This window comes from Amblyomma maculatum, chromosome 1, assembly GCF_055883805.1.
Source record: "Amblyomma maculatum isolate TAMU_Amacu chromosome 1, ASM5588380v1, whole genome shotgun sequence".
NCBI classification, from domain to species: domain Eukaryota; kingdom Metazoa; phylum Arthropoda; class Arachnida; order Ixodida; family Ixodidae; genus Amblyomma; species Amblyomma maculatum.
In genome coordinates this window covers 280,460,588-280,478,195 of record NC_139344.1, presented here as the reverse complement: position 1 = coordinate 280,478,195, position 17,608 = coordinate 280,460,588, and the positions used below count along the sequence as shown (strand labels likewise).

General features: G+C 43.0%; 1 protein-coding gene across 1 annotated transcript; it reads right to left on the bottom strand.

Moving 5' to 3' along the window:
* Window positions 1-845: 845 nt before the first annotated feature.
* LOC146206674 (uncharacterized) lies at window positions 846-16,466 on the bottom strand. The gene is made up of 5 exons (XM_084591458.1): window positions 16,212-16,466; window positions 11,534-11,571; window positions 10,603-10,998; window positions 9,318-9,635; window positions 846-1,700 (listed from the first exon to the last, which is right to left on the bottom strand). The coding sequence occupies exons 2-4, from the start codon at window positions 11,549-11,551 to the stop codon at window positions 9,432-9,434; spliced, it is 618 nt and encodes a 205-aa protein (XP_084447584.1). The 5' UTR covers window positions 11,552-11,571; window positions 16,212-16,466; the 3' UTR covers window positions 846-1,700; window positions 9,318-9,431.
* Window positions 16,467-17,608: the final 1,142 nt, after the last annotated feature.

Below are 17,608 nucleotides of genomic sequence, written 5' to 3'. Positions count from 1 at the left end.
AAATCACATGGGGGCTCATGGATAAGCAGGCTCAGCAAATTCTCGAACAGTGCCCTCATTGCAACTAAAGCCCGTTTGGCGTGCTGAAAAGTTTCTATGGCAGTACTTTTAGCTCAACCTAATATGCATAGTGCACTGCATTCACAAACACGATGGCAGTGAATGGTTCTTACAGCAGCGAGTAAACCAAAGGGACGTCCTGCAGTCAACTCCTGGCAGATGATGGAACTGTACACAAACTTTCAGGCTCGGCAAGACTAGAATAAGACCATTTACCCACAATCAAAATTTTACCCAGTCATTATGTTTGAGATAATAGCTTTTTCACAGCTCCCTTAATATAGGACATGCTTCAAATAAGCTTAGTGTAGTACTTTTTGTATCGAAATGCCTACAATACTCTGAAAATTCATTTCTTCATTTCTTAGGCTAATGTTGTTGAACCCAATAGACTAGTTAGTCTTGGGACTGGGTGCCAGGTATATCAAAAATGTGGTTGTATATGAGAGGTGAAATACAATGAATGATTTGGTTGGTTTGGTTGGTTTGTGGGGTTTAACGTCCCAAAGCGACTCAGGCTATGAGAGACGCCGTAGTGGAGGACTCCGGAAATTTCGACCACCTGGGGTTCTTTAACGTGCACTGACATCGCACAGCACACGGGCACCTTGCTTTTCGCCTCCATCGAAAAGCGGCCGCCGAGGCCGGGATTCGATCCCGCGTCCTTGGGAACAGTAGTTGAGCGCCGTAACCACTGCGCCGATTTCTACTACCAATTATGTATGCACATTATCTCTCTCTCTCACACACACACACAGACAGACAGACAGACAGACAGAGTTTGCTAAATTGTGTTTTGCTTTTATTTCAGTTGGTATTTGATTCCATATCTTCAAACAAATTCAGTCTGTTTCCATACACATTAACAGGGGAAAGGTTGAAAATTCCACTGCTAACACTGGGTTGAACATAACATGGAGGAATATTTGCAAAGGAAAAGGATCACTGCATTTTACAATGCTACTCACATGGATATACATAGAGAACTGTTCAAGTTCATGAAAGAGTAACAATTATGCCTAAGTATTTATGAAAAGTATGAAGCTTCTTTACCATAAAATTGGATCTTGTTTTATTTGCATAACACTGCACACCTGTTTGGCCAAAACATGGATGAAGGGAATGAAATTGTGGACAATATTTACATTGCCTAAAGCTGGATTTATACAATGAATGAGGTCGTGCAGACAAATCCACACTGACCAAGTTCCGGGGTCTCTTCATGTGTTGCAAGCATTCACAGGATGAACAGAAACAAGAGATCTGTGATTTATGTACACCAAATGAACCCACCGTTATAAACAGCGATTCAAACCAAACAAAGAGCGACAAAGTACAGAACACATGACTACAACACTTCCATAGCAAAGCATCAGAACACATCTGCTGCTGCCAGTTTTTGAATAAATTGCTACAATGACACTTTTATTAGTGGTTAGCTCGCAGGTCGCACAGAACAGTCAGTTGTGAGTAAAAAAAAAAATATTAACAACGGTGCATGGACGCTGGACCAAGGAGCATCTCAATCACCAGGATTTCCTTCAGCATCTTCCAGACAACGCCGTTCTTTACTCATGTTCTTTCCGAAGTTTGTCAATTTCTTCATAAATGCGTAATGTAGCTGCTTCTATTTCTGCAACCTGTAAAGACATCAAAATTACCAATGTGCTAGAAGTTTTAATTTGGCTGTTTAAAACAATTTATGGATTTTTACCAGTTTCCAATAAGGGGTATTAACGTGACGTCGAGGTTGACTTTAGTGTGCGACAAACGCCATCTTGGTGTCCAGTTTTGAATAGTGTGGTTGGCGGTTCAACTATACTTATGCTTATCTGTTTTCTCTGTTACTCTACTTCATGCAAGCACTGAAGCAGTGAACATTAAATCGACATCATGAGACACAGTTCGAACTATCTGGACAGTCTGTGCGATGTGGATAGACATTGAAAAAAATGGAAATGTGCAGCACCAACCCATTTGCAGTCGATGTGCGCAGTCAATGTGCGCGACTGCACGGTCAGCATCGACCTGTGGCCGTGCATAAATACGTGCGACATTCATCAATTTTTTGTGCTGTGGATGAACTTCGTTATGAGAAAACAAATAAAAGCCAATGTATCACGCGAAGGACACAACTACGTTACAATTGTGGCTGCGTTGCACAATGTGTTGCACAATTACGTGCGTGCCGTAGAATGGTTTTCCCAGCAAAACCTTTCAGCTAAAATTACACATAGAATTAACTTTTGGTCGCCAGCACCACCATTATTGCGGTAATATCTTGACGAGATGGGCATAAAATTTTATTTGGCAAGCAAATTTGATAAACATCTCCGGCAAGCACAATTACAGTTTGCTTCAACTTCAAGCTGGGGCACCCTCATCAAACTTCTGTTATGGCTGTCAAACAGCTGCCAAGAAACAAATCAACACAGGCCTGCGAAACCTGCTGAGCAATGCCGAATGGCCGTTGATTCCAGGCCGTCTTTTGGCGGTCTGTGCTGCGAGCTGTTGTGTAGGGCCAGAATGCATTGATATAAGAAGCCAGAGATCGCACCGTGGACACTGCAGCATCTCCGGACTTCCGACGGCTCCGGCTCTATGTGTTCTTCCTCGCAAAAGGCAGGGGCCGAGATTCGCATGCAAAACCTTGTTTTAATTTTCTTTCACGAACGTTGGGGCGAAGGGGAAAGGGGGGGGGGGGGGGGGGAGGGTGCTAAGAATTGGCAGGTGCCAAAAAATTACGAACATATGATAATTAGAAAGCTGGCCACTTCTAGTGGCTCCTAAGCATAGTGGCAAAGGTCACTTCTTTAGCTACACCGAAGAGATTGATAAAGAAGGAAAAGAATTCACAATAACAGATCAGAATATAAAGCGAGATGCATTCCAAAAGCAATTTCAGGTCTCTCGCAAAATTTCATGGATCTGTGGTTCTCAATCTCTGGCATTTTGCAGAATTTAAAATTTAAAGTTAAGCGCTTTATTCACGGCGAGTTGGGTTATCAGTTGTAGCATTTGTAGCTCCACTGCCTTTCCTGCACCATCAACAGGGATCGGTATGTTTAGGTGGCTGGGGAAAACTACAACCAAGCAGCTGCAATGTATTATCACAAATCAGATCCATATATTGTCCTCGGCACTTAACCTACATGTGAAAACACCTAGAATGACCAAGCATGTCTGCAGTGCAGTTACTGATGCAAAGCAGTAATCAACCCCTTAGCTGCAGCTGTCACCTGTCATCCACAATGACTAGTGCACTCGTTGCCTCTCCATTAAGTTGCGCTATGTGGCCAGAGTGACCTGATTTAGGTAGCAGCCTGTCTCCAGCTGCTACTACTGTCTGCAGAGTAGAGGAGATGAGAAAGACTAGCACCCTGTTTCCAGATCATGCGATAGGTAACTTTAAGGTGGCCAAAAAACTGCATTTCAAAAACCCAGTTCTTTTTTTTTTTTATCAGCTTAAGATTTAACCATGGTTGAACCAAGTTAAATGACCAATAGTTCAAATTTACATGGTTTTGCATGGATTAACACTTTTTCTATGGACACTACTTGTTGAGACCTTTGCAATAATATATGACAACGTTGTAAAGTTCAATTCTTAATCACAATTAATGGTAATTAGGACCTGAAATTAGTGTAGTGCAAATGTATTCAATATAAGCTATCCAACGATAGCTAATACTTGATGCTATTACTTGGATATCCATATGCTGACAACATATGTTGCAGCATCACCTTCCCAAAACAGTTGTCTGCATTCCACCTCCTGTCGCCAATGGTACAACACTGTTTACTTGTTCAATAAATACTGCGGCTTTGTTGTTTTCTTATCTTTAGCATAAAACTGTACAGTAAAAAATTAAGCCAAGTGACGACTATGACTGGCTTGGCTCAAGTGTAATTCTATATGTGCTTCATGTGCACAAAGTTCAAGGTGAGCTTCCACTGCCCCATCATCTGTTGAAGCGTAAAATTGGATGGAAACAGTTCAAGTCATGGGTACTAGTGGCAGGGTAAAGAAGTGCAATGTCAACAGCTCACGAGGTGGTATTCGCAATGCCATCCATTCAAACCTTTCGTGTAGATGTGCTGCGCCTATGTTTCAGTCCTCAGCCTGGACCCGAGTCGAGCTTTGAAAAAGACAAGTCCTTTTCAAAGAGAGATAAGGTTTGTGCGCTCCACAAACTGAAGCAAGAAGAACCGACTTGACAACTGGAATTCTTCAGAGATAAAAAACAGCGCTATTTACAGACCCTGGCTGCCTACAGTTCAGTAAAAGCTAAGTAATTTGAACTTCATGAGACCAGAAAAGAAGTTCGAATTATCGAAATGCCTCGAAAAACCTGACAGGAACCATTTATTTGCATTGGGGTAAATTTACCGTATTCACTGGCGTAATAAACCCAAACGCATATTGAACTTAACGCCCACTTTTCCCGCTGAGAATTAAGAAAAAAGTGTCGGTCTTTATCGGGTCCCTCCGTTTCGTGCCGTAGCAGCACTCAGCCTATTTCTTGGCAGCGCGCCAAACTGCTGCTCAACGATAACATCACAGTGTGGGTGTCTTTTGATGTTAGCTGTACCGGTTTGGGGGGGGGGGGGGGGGGGGCAAACTTGGCAGAGTGCCAACGGCTTTCACTTACTCCTCTCTGGCGCTCATTCTTCACGGTGGTAGCGGGTGTGCCATAAAGAAAGAAATGGAGTGCCGCTTCACAAGCAGCCTGCGGCACAGCACGTGTGAGGTCTCGCTGCACGACACGTTGCATGGCACTTGATAAGAGCACGCTTTGGGAGCAGCAAAGAACCGCATTGAAAGCGCGTAAAAAATCCAATATCTGAAACTCCGTGCAACTGGGATCAGTTAGCTGGCTGGTGCGTAGCCAATGAGCGCCACTGCTGCTGACTGGCGCGAAGCTCACAGAAGCGAAACTGAAACGTAGTCAGCCTATTAAGGTAGTGTTGAATGAGCCCGTTTGTGCTTCGTGACACTTTCCATTGCTTTCGTGCCGCCTGCACACTGGCCACGGATACAATGGGCGCTCTTCTAAGTGACTTGTGTCCTCTGTCGCCGCTAGGCGCATGGCGGGCCTACCCCATTCCGGGTGTTCGTTTCTACGGCGGCAGCTGGTGCGCGCCTGGTTTCAAGTTTTAAAGAGCTCATTTATAAGATACAGGGCAACAAAATAAAGACAAAACAATGTGGAGGGTTCACCTACTTCAAGAAGTTCAAACATATAACATATTTTCTTTATAGAGCTGGCGGCTAAAAACTACAAAGCAGAAAATCACCCTCCCGTTTCATAAAACTATGCAGAGTGTACAATATACATTGAGGCCTTAAATGGAGAAGTGGTACTTTAATTTATTTCGCATGCTTATTTTTCACAGAAAGTAAACTGAACGCGAATGTGGGCTTATGCCAAATTAAAAAGCTTTAAAGCAAGCTGTAGTCAATGTGATCATCAGTAGATGCAGACTCAACGGGTGAAAGCTTTGGCTTCCTCTCTAGCTGCAGTGTACGTGCAGACTTCTTGCGTTAACATTATAGCCTGCCGACAGCCCATAATATTAATGATGTATGTCCCAATAAGTAATTCATATGCAAGTTAATTCTTTCCGAACAGTCAAAGATTAACATGATAATGTTTTTGATATATGAATAATACGAGTCACCAGTGACTTAACATGAATTCCCTTAGCTGCAGAAATTGAGTCACTGACATCCCCAGTTAACTGCATGAAGTTCTCACTTAACAAATAATCTCAATGTTGTTAAGACTATGATCAGGCATCAGTATACGTTTTTGTTATTTCTAAATGTGCATGACTTGTTTTAAAGTGCAATCTCAAAAACCAATTCTCTGTCGTATTTTCTGTATGTTGCAAACAGTGAATTAGCAGCATCAAAGCGTAAGGTTAACATGAGCCCTGTTATGATGCATATAAGCGAGAGCGTTGTCTGCTGTTTTTGTTAATTTCATTGTTCGATGCAGTGCATCGCATTCTGCCAGCCAGTTTCAATCGGAGCATGACTGAGGCAGAGTACCAGTTTCACCTGTGTGCACTATCTTGCAACATGCTGAGCGGCAGCATCGTTTCATGTTCGGACGATTTTCTGGTTGCTTGTGTGCGTGTCTTCAATCACGAGCATCTCCCCGTGACTTGACAGAGTCAGGTCGGTGAATGACCCACTATAGGTTCGGTTACGCGGCTTATCTACTCTCGATACTCTTTCGGTGCAGAGGCACATTATAACCTTTCTTTGTCAAGGCGTGTGCTTCTCTTCGGGGAAGATCACAGTGTTCATTACCATCTGCACATATGGTTCACAAATGAGTAACGTACGCTTAACGTATGTACATGCTTGCAGCCACAGGCTTGAACAACCTGTATATTTTAAGCCATTCTGTAGCGCACCAAAACAAAATCCCAGAGCACAAGTGTCAAGATGCTTTGCGCGCCAGCGGCCATTTCGTCCGCAAAAGAAGGGTAGGGTAGCAGTGCCACGATTGCCTACTGGCGGCAGCAGATAAAAAACATCCCGAGAGCACACATTGTACAAAGCATGTGCCGCAACCGCCGTTCAAGTCCAGCCCATGACTGGTTTAAAAAGATAACGAGCAATAAATTAAAAAGCTTCTGCACAACTTTTTTCTTGAAGGATTCAGTTAACTAAAATTAGGACTTTCTAATTAACTTTGGGGAGCACAAAATAAAGAATACTGTAGTTTAGGTCACACTACTCTCAACAGCCGTCAGATTCACTACGCTAGGATGCTCGCCTTTTGCACGGCATCTCATAAGGTTTAGGAGGGTCACCTGGGACAACCAGTGAAGCTGAAGTCCTTCCAGGGCTAGCGTGGGAGCGCACCACCACACAAGCAAGGCGCATGCAGTGCGGGAGCAGTTTAAAACAAATCATACGGCCCTGCAGAGCAAATTTATTACTTTTCATTTTGCCAACAATCCGTTCCCGTGTCACCTGACTGCAAGATTGTGAGCCAGAGGTCGCATTACAAGCGTTTAGTAGTTTTTCTTTCCCTGTGAGAGAGTGAGGGGCCAATATGCTTTCTGAATACAATGTGGCATTCCACTTTCCCCGGCCATTGCTCCTCGGGCAGTGGGTTCCTGGAACGACTTCTTTGAACCATACCGTCAACGCTGAACGGGTCGCGCCCCATTGCCTGGCAAGGCAGCATAAGAGAATGTAGAACACAGAGTTTAGCTCTACCATTTACTTTTAAAATCTTGGTTACACTGAACTGGAACACCTGGTAAATGTTTTACATGTACGGCAATATTAGTGAACGCTTCTACAAGGCGAGTATATATGAGATCATTGTACTGAAAGCTCATTAAGGTTCAAAAATATATGTCCCCTTAGTTTTCTACATTTAATAAAAAATCAGACTTCAGTATTTTTTGTGGCACAGTGTGTTAATAAAACAGAGAGAAAGTGGCAATTAATGATGTTGTGGACATCAGGTGGAATGACAGAACGACAGCCCTGTTATTAACAATTTCAATTCTCTTGGAAGCACATCAGCGAACTAGTGCATCGAGCACAGTGACTCAGGCAATGTACACATACCCTTGTATGGGAATTATTGATCAAAACATCGGTGCAAAAGTTCCAAGTAACTCATATTCTATTCTGGGGCCTTCATGTCAACAGCACCCAGCCACCTGAGAAGGAAACGTGAATGGCACCAAAGTTTTGTAGGGCTGAGTCACACTTGCAGGCATGGTCACTACGGTATAAGTGTGCATTACAGAGGTCGATCAGTCGGCATTGCGTCCAACAAATGCCTACGTTCAAGGGAGCCACAAGAATAAGATTACACGGCATTAACGTGGCAAATACCGTTTTTCTAGCAAAGTCACTGCTATTTAACAGCTACCAATTGCACCAGGAAAGTCCACATGGGCCAAAACAATCTATGCATTAAAAAACTTTGCATCCTGGACCAAATATTTGGTTACATCTTTTCTCCTATGAAATGCTCCTTAAGGCATCAGTATACATGGCTCAACACAAGAAATTGGCTAGGCATGGTAAATAATTTATCACTACACTTCTCATGTTGTTTTGGCTACAGCTTAACCAGCTCAATGGCAGCCTGTTACATGAAAATTAAGTTTAGGTCACATAAAGCTTACAAAAACTTGCAATGTAGTCACTGCTCTTTCATTTTAATTCACGAAAACCCTTGTGTCAGCCTGCCATAAACACCAGAGTAACAAATAAGCAGCTAAGATGACAGCGTTTGCATGTCTCATGCAACCTAAGCTAGTCTTTGAAAACATGGCCATTGCTCATTTTCACTCCTACTACACCTCCTTGCACAGTGCTTCTGTTTCCACTTTCGCCACACTGAAGGTCAAAGCCCCGCTACTCTCCACCAGCGCGGGCTGCCGTTTCAGTGTGAAAGCACTAATCAGAGGTTCACAGTCTAGCAAAGTCGTCTAAAGTTTGTATGCCCACTTCTTGCAGGTGTCCACCAGACAGTGAGGCAGCTACTGCACTTTTCCAGGCTATGAGAGATGCTGTACTAGAGGGCTGTGGAAATTTCGACACTAGGGGATCTTTACATGCACCGATATTGCGCGGTACACAGATGCCTAGCAAAGTCTGCTTAACTTTGAAATTCGTATATGGGAAAGGAAAACGCACAGTATCTTGCACACTTTTTGCCGAGACCTAAGTGCACATATGGGACGGAAAGAAGGTGGGAGAAAAAACGCGTACTATAATGGAGGGCTGTGGAATAATTTTCACTACCTGCGGACTTTTACAAGCACTGACATCGCTGTGCCAGTGTCCTAATCCTAAACCACCAAGCGAAACCACGCCAAAACGGTGCTTTCACATGTCTTAACCAGTTTAAGCGGAGTTAACTCCAGCTGATTTTTTCGTAGCCTGACACACTTTCTACTCTTGTACTCCAGTGCACGTTTTCTCCTTTCCACTTTTCCTTTCTTTTCCCCTACTGCTCTTTCTCTACCTCGTGTATGCTGCCCTTCTACATTTCCTCACTACCTTCGCACACCATCCGCTACCTTTCTCCACTGGTACTGGTTCTCCTCTGTCGCTTATGTGCTCTCTCCATTTCTCTTTCCTTGTCGCAACCTCACAATAATGCCATGTTTTATCGATATAGCTCCTCTAAAGTTTTGCGCTAAAAAATGCATGTAGCATTCCTATTTGATCTAGATGACACAGGCGCTAACATTTAATTCCCCCATACCTGCACAGTGCGGCCCGCTGTTCTTCTATGGCTTCCTTGAGTTTCACGATGTCCAATTCAGCCTGTTTTATTGCCTCGGTAGAAGCAGCAAAAGCTAACTCGAGCTCTTCAATGTCAGGCCATGATGGCAGCTTTACGGTCACAGAGTTCTTGAAGAGACTTGTCGCAGGCGGAATGTTCTTTTTCAATCTGCTCTGCTTCCTCAGAAGCCTTGATAAGAAAACTAGCAAGCTTTTTTGCCTCTTCCGTCTTGGTGGAAAGTGCGATTGCAATTTTAGTTGCTTCATTCTTGGCCAGCAGCTGCTTCGTTTCCTTTTCCTGGTTGGAGAAATAACAGTCAATTGGATGAATGCCACAAGCTGTGCAGCGGTTCAACATCACATACAAAAAAAAAAAAAAAAGCAAGCACTGACTAGCTTACTCATATGCCTGTATCACCCAGAACGACAACCTCTGGCAAAGCATGAAAGCCTATTATTAAAGGGGTGGGACACTTGTTTTCCTATTGTCTTTTTGTTTTGGAACAATGTGTATAGCATTAGTAGAAAGGATCACTATCTGGAATTAACTAGTGTTTAATAAATAATTTGTGGCTGAATGTTTTTATTCTGTACTTCCAATTTTGATTCCCAACAATGGTTGCGAAGTCACAAGGTTCCTAAAAAGGGTATATACAGATAACGAGGCTATCATAACACTGGAGGGACAAAAAACAAAGATAGCAGGAATAAAAAAAGGACTCAGGCAAGGCTGCCCCTTGTCACCCCTGCTATTCATGATATAATGAGTCAGGTGGAAAAGTGGCTTGAAAAGAGTGACACAAGAGTAAACTTGGGATATATGCAGGGAGGACAAAAAGTAAGACAAGTGCTACCGAGATTGATGTACGCAGATGATACTGCCTTGCTGGCTGACAAGCGGGATGGGTTGCAGGAGTTAATGAGGATCTGTGGGACACAGGGAGCTCAGTTGTGGCTGCAATTCAGTAGAGAGAAATCGGTGATAATGGTTTACGATGATGGTAAATGTGACCCGACAGAGATACAGGTAACAAAGATTAACTATGTGGAGAAATATAGATACCTGACCATATGGTTAAATGAAAGCAAATGCTATCTAGAAGAACAGTTTTTTATATGGAATTTTATGGCGCACAAGCAACTCTATGATGCACCAAACACAAGGTTACATGATTTGTGATATGAAGTACCTAGATTTTTGATACTCATATATGATTCAAAGCATTTGCTTTCACAAGAAACATAAAAATAAGAGAAAAACAGACCTTATACTTAGTGTAGATGGCAGTCATGCGTGGCCAACTGTCCACGAGAATCTTCAGAAGCTCCCGAGTGCGTTTTGCTTTTGGTTTCATTAGGTCTGTCAAGCCAATATCAGTGACGCCCAAGGGGTAAAATAAGACTTGCATCAGCTTCAAATAGTGAACCACTGGCACTGAGTCCTCAATATGTGATTTATCAGGTGGCAAATGGAAAAGGGGCACATTCATCGCTTCCTCCTTCAAGCCAAATGGCAGACAGGCTGCACGCAATACATTGACTATAAAGTCTGAGGTAGGAGAATGCAATTCCTGAGGTGTAGTTCGAATTCTGAGGCATCTTTCCAACATGTCCACAAGAGGGTCAAGGTCGTTACTGGTCGACTTGGCTGTTGATACGTGCTATAAATGAACATCAGCACAAAACATCATCAGTTTACTGTACCAGACTCGAACAGCAGCAGTTGTGCAAATACACAGTGCTGAACTCTCGACCCAATTTGTCAATGCTTTGATCGAAACAATAAATACTATAGGCAGTGCACTTAAAAAAAAAAGATTACTTTGGTCACCACTGTATTCACTTCAAATTAAACAAAAAACCGGACATGACTTCACTTAATAAAACCAGTTCAAATGTTCACAAGTTTCCTACTACTGTGCATATTTGTCCATAAGTTCTGTAAATTAACAGAATACAATGGTACGCAAAAACTACAAAATTTATCTATTTTTTTAAGCTGACATTTTATGACTAACTGCACGGAAAATGTACTACAAATATACACCCTTGATTAAGCTCAATATTGTAGTGCATTAAGCTGGACTCCACATATTAAAAGCAGCAACCAGTCTTCTTGCACAAGCCATCAAAATTTGTACCAGAAAACATACACTTTTATTGAAGAACAAAATAGATAAATATGCAATTACGCACCGGTGCATGACTTGTCATCTTCTTTATTAATGAACCTCCTGCAAAAGCGATGCAGAAAAATGAAGTTCAGAAATATTCAACACTCAAACTATGTTTCAATCTATGAGCAGCACAACAATTTAAAACTTTAGTCTAGCTTCAACCATATCCAAAGGTTCTATGATACCTTGAGTACTGCTGTTCCAAGCTGCATACTGCAAGCATTATGATGGAATTTCATGTGATGACAAGGCTCATTTTCCCTAATCCATTTTCATATATAGTTTATGCATCCTGCAGGTTGGCCTTGAACTTCAGGAAATAAATAAACAAAAATTTGAGTTAGTTTGAACTAATTATTATTTGTTGTGACAATGCAGTAACATAGGAACCTTGTGAGCAGCCATATGCTATTATGAACAATTTTTTTATAGTCCATTTGTTGTTATAGTCCATTTCCTGTGGTTGCTTTTTTCAGCTTTATAGCTGTCCAGCACCCTTGTCTGCACTTGTGAAATGCTTTACATAGTTACTAACTGTGTGTCCCTCTTTGTACAGGCTCCATATTCTATCCCCAAGCTGTCCAGCACTTTGCTTAGCTTGGCTCCCAGTGGTGCGAAAACAGTGTTCAAAGGTTCAATCCAAGCTTCTATTTCGGTTTATCAATCTGCTGTTCCAACAGCCCAAAATATGCCTTTTCTTTCCGTTTTGCTTTTTAGCCCTCCGCTGTTCTCTCGACAGCAGGTCCTTTTGGCTAGAGAGCACGAAAAACAAGCACTGGAACTTGTAGATACACTCCGTGTTCAATTATTTGCCTGCTATGAGGCTGCATTTTGAAAACGGCGTTCATAGGCGCTTTCGGTGTTGAGTGCACCCCATCTCCCAAAAAAAATATTAATGTTAATACTACTACTGCGGAGATGACAACCAAAGTTAGTGAGACATTTTTTCAAAACATGCACAATCAAACACAACTAAAATTTAAAAACACATCTTTTTGTGCAAATTGTGATTTTAGTCCTGCATCATTCTTAAAAGGACTGCTAGCCATGACGCTTGTTAGCACCTGATTTGCGGCCGGCTGAAATGGCACAAACAAGTAGGAGATAGAGAAAGCAAAGACGGGGGCGAAATGAAGAAAAGGACAGGGATAAGGTATGTGAAAATGCGTACATATCGCACCGCCAGCTGCTATTGTCACATCAGCTGAGCAGTTTAGACACTTTCAGGCTATTCAAGACGCTTTGTGTGCAAAAGACTACATAGCGCATGCACTTTCTATGTAGTGTACACTGATGCCCTCACTACTGCCACCGCATCCCCATATACCAGGGAGAAACAGTGGTGCAGTACACTCGGAGTATGAGACTATTTTCCTCCTCACCACAAAAATGGTCTGTAGAACACAAGTTAAAAAATACAGCAGCTGCTAACTATAGGCAATCATTCCCGGCATGTGTATTACTCCAAAGAACAGCAAATGTTTGATATTTGATTGATCAGTTTGATATTTAACTGCACTAAACCCAGATGAATAAAATTCTTGGACTTATAATATGGCCCGACTGTTTCCTTTTTATTTAGGCAACTAGAGAACACTTAACAGCTGAGCGCTTTCTGTGAAAGAGGAATTGTGCTGCGGTTACTGCAGATTGAGTTGTATTCGACTACAAAATTTAAGGGTTTCAGCAGCTAATTTGCTTAGTTATCATTTGTTTCATTACTACAGTCATGATTAAAAGCAATAACATTACACATAACTAGCACTACTTGGCTTCAGGAGGCGGAAACAATGCAAGCATTATATATGCTTGCTGAAAACATTTATGTCAGTAAACATGTGCTGTTTTGTGCCCCCTCTTCATGCTTGTAGTATTCCTTCGGTTTGTGTGATCCAAGCATGCCTGTGAACAACATGCATTTGCCCACTTCAGTTGGGAGTCGCCAGGTAATCTTTTAAAGGACCTGGTACGCTGCAGTTTCAGCAGTAGATGCAGCGTCATCTGGGAGCCATCATGTAAAAATGCGGTTGTTTGGAACCGGCAACACCAGTGCCACCAATTCTGCGCTCGGATCCCATCCTGGCTTTCCCCAGGAACAGACGAAAAATGCACTGTGAAACACGCAACTACATTTACTGTTACGCTTCTGATTTTCACAATACCAACAGGAATGCTGTTAAAAAGCTGCCCAAGATCGGAATGAGACACACAGCGTGCAAAGTCACTGTTTTGTGTATGAGGTTTGATTATGCTTTTTAAGCATGTGCTTAAGTCTGTGTTGTAGCAAGCAATCTTGTAATGTAGCAAGAAAGCAGCATTAAGAACGGGGACAGAGAGGACAACAACAGACATGAACACTAGCCCAAATTGGCACTCTGCATCTGATATTCACATCTCATATCTGCTTCTTTCCAGACAGGAATCGCATTGGCAACATCGAAAACTGGATTACACGCACTGTGAAGAAACGAGACATAAATGAATGAACCTCAATTCCAACCCACATGACCACACATTTCTTGAAAATATCAGAGGATACAGGCTCGTTGAAAACTTATTCGCCCATATTATACACGTCTTTGAGCATATGGAATTTGCATCTGCACACTAACTTGTTTTAAAAACGTGTCAACATTTTCAGCGCTCAAAAAACCATATAGCTGCACACACTGAAGAGCTTGCCCAGCCATGCCAGCCCTGCACTTTTTTTTTTTGAGACTGCGCTGAAGCACAACCCTTCATTTGGACTGAGCCAGTGGTAAAGAAAATGAATGGCGGTGGACGTGGTCCCTGCTGGTGGGTCCCTACAGAGCTCAGAGCAGTGTTGCCGCATGCGCTCATGTATGCCACGGGCACCTCAAGGAGATCCGATATGATCATTGCAAGGAATCCGTGGTCTTCCTGCTGTGGAAGAGTTTTTTTCAAACATGCTTTCCCTGTGACAGCTGCCCTCTGTGCTCGCTATGGGGATGGGTCTAGCTTGTCGGCATACTGCCACTGGGAGCAAAGCCCAGTTTGTTCATTATTTATCACCTTCCACTCAGTGTGTCATGCTGTTAGTGTGAAGACCTAAGGGCTTGAAACCAAGTGCCGCCATCAGAAGCACTCGTGCATGTAGGCCGGCGAGTCCAGGCAAAGGAAAGCCCTCCCAGCTGAATATGAGTAGTGGATTTAGGTGCTTTGTTTTTCATGTATTTTGTAACACACTCTCCCTGCCTTTCCGCCTCCTCCTCCTTCTTTGCAACATACACACACACGCTGCATACATGTGTATGGTTGAATGTAGAACAGCAGCAGAAAGAATCTTTGTTCTATGGCAGTGATGCTATCTGAAAACCGACACCTCACTGCTCCTTCCAGTGCCTTACATGAGATGAGAACAACTTTTTCTACCCTTTATGAGCACACCAGGCCCATAGGCTCAACCTGAAATGTCCAATGTAATTATTCAATTTTTTTTTAAAAACACACTTCCATTCAAAGTGGCATCCAAATGGTTCCAAATACACAGATGGGAATTTTTCTGGCAAAATTAGACTCAATGGTCTGATTTCACCAAAGTACCAAACAATTTTTACACCTGATTTTTAGATTTATGACATCCTCTCTGAGCAGTGTCACCTGGAGACAAATAGCGAAAATATCGTCAAAACGAGAGCGCATTTAAAGCCCTTTTTGTTGCTTCTGTGGCGCAATAGATTAACACTATCTCAGCAGTGAAAGATTTGTTAAAATCCTCTGAGTGAAATTTTTTCTTAATTGTTTTTAAATTCATAACATTCAAATAAATGACTCATCTTTCCTGGTGTGTGTTCCCCTTTAGTTTGCATTACGTGATGTTTTTGATTCTTAATAGCCGCGGAACGAGCCATGAACAGAGCCAGGCAGTGACAGTATGGCAACGGTTAGACTATGCAGTCCCATAATCATTTCCTGCCGAGTGAGTGTATGTTACCTTTAGGTTGAGTTCAGAGTCATCTCTCAGCAAGAATTACGGTTTAACTCGCTGAGAGACAACCATGCAGTGAGGAGAAAAAGGTTGCCGGATCCTACCATTGAAGCTTGGAAAACACAGATCTTGTACATGCTTTAGTCAGCACCTGCATTTTTTTTTTTTGACAAATGTGCATACCTGATGCGTCCAAACGAATAGTTTTTTTTTTGGGGGGGGGGGGGTCTATCCTCGAAGAAATCGTGTTTTTTTTTTTTTTCTTTGGGGGGGGGGGGGGGGGGGAGGCTGGTTGAACAAGCACGGTCAAGCATAGACTTACATTTTCACCGCTCTGCGGTTCATAATAAATTTTCGCAAGTTATAGTGTATCCCCCGTTTTTCTCTGTCCTTGTCAGACTGTGCGCTTATATATATATATATATATATATATATATATATATATATATATATATATATATATATTCATGTCTTATCAACAATCTAAAATGCCACGTTAGCTCTCCTTTCTTTGGGTTTCCTACTATCTTGATGAAAGTCCACCCATTCAACTAAAACCTCTTGAAAATACAAAAGTTTCGTGAGCCTTTTGTTAGCAGTGAACATGAGTCAGGGCCCCCTATCCTAAAGCTATTATTTAACCACTGCTGCCTGAAACGAATACGATAGATCGCCTGTTATACCTCAAAAGTGATCAACCCGCCAGCTTCCTAACTATAACTCAAGAGGTTGAGAAGACATTTCTTACCGCGGCGACAGTCTAGCTTGCTTCTGGTCCGTTCCTCTTGCTGTAAACGATGTCAAAGGGGTTCCAGCGTTCTGCTGGCAGCCGTTGGTTCTATGCAGCGCGACACCGTGAGAAGCCGTGAGCGCGAGGCGCGAGCAGCGCGCTTTGTACGTCGCGCCCTCGTGCACTCGAGATATAATGATGATGATAGCTCTTCATGCTCATATATGAGCCAAGGTACTTCCGCCATGTATGAGCCAGTAGTACGTAGTATGGTAGTATGTATCTCTGCACTGATTGAACATGAAAAAAAAAAAGCATAACGTCATACCCACACACTTTATTACAAATACAAAGGAAAATCTTCAAACACGGAACAGCGTTTGCTGCTCCGAGTCTAGACCGAGCTCTAGTGAGAAATCTACTGGTCTACCTGGTCCATATACCTTGCCTGGTCTACCTTGGTGAAGAGTATGAATTTTTGTTTTGTGCTGCTATGTTTTATGGCGTCTTGTTAACTGACTCTTCAGTTGATAGTTCACGTCAGATTCGACCGCTGTCAAAACCTCGAGTTGATAAAAATGTCCACTTACTGTGCCGGACATGGAGGAAGGCTACAGTCTCCCCCGTGGTACCCGTGTTCGAAACCTTCGAAACCGAACGCCGGCAGCTGCGTAGCTGCGTTTCGATGGAGGCGAAATGGAGATGCGCCCATGTGCTGTGCGGCGTCAGTGCACTTAAATGTCCCCAGGTGGTCGAAATTACTCCGTAGCTCTACACTGTTTGTGCTTCTCCTCTCATTCCACTTTCACTCCTACCTTCCTCCCTTCCCTTGCGGCGTAGGCCGAGTGTCGACAGAAAAAATTGAACCATGCTGCGCCTTTTGTGGAGTCGAGTGCTAGACAGCTCGTGGATGTAGCCATACTGTTAGCAGAGCTGTAGTTACTGTATATAATAATGCTACCTTTTTGGCAGCATATACAGTAACTCTAAGCTGAGCTATAGACACTTTGCAAAACTCGGGGTTCAGCTTCTCTGCACAATAAAAACCCCTTCACCTTGGCGGCCAAACCTGTTTGGGGGGCAGAAGTTGGGTGCAGCGCAGAATACTGTGTCAAGCCTGATAATCATGTATGAACCTGGTGAGCAGAACTTCCTTCGCTTTTGATAACGAGGAGGAAGCAAAGGGGCGGGAGAGGCGATTTGAATGGCACTTGCGAGGAACTGGCTTCCCCGATGGCCTCTTAATACCATAATTGCGGCAGCAAAAACAGACAGGTGTGCAGGAAATGGACGTGGCCATTATTGTCACATAGACGTCTCCTGCACTGCACCCAACTTCGGCTCTCAAATCAGGTTTGGCCGCCATGGTGCAGGGGTTTTTGCTGTGCAGGGAAGCTGACTTCCAGAGTTTTGCA

What these genes read in the sequence shown, in the direction of transcription:
- LOC146206674 (XM_084591458.1), bottom strand. An exon ending in CCATCTACACTAAGTATAAG is followed by an intron (nt 9,636 to 10,602) that starts GTCTGTTTTTCT and finishes TTCTCCAACCAG; the next exon opens with GAAAAGGAAACGAAGCAGCT.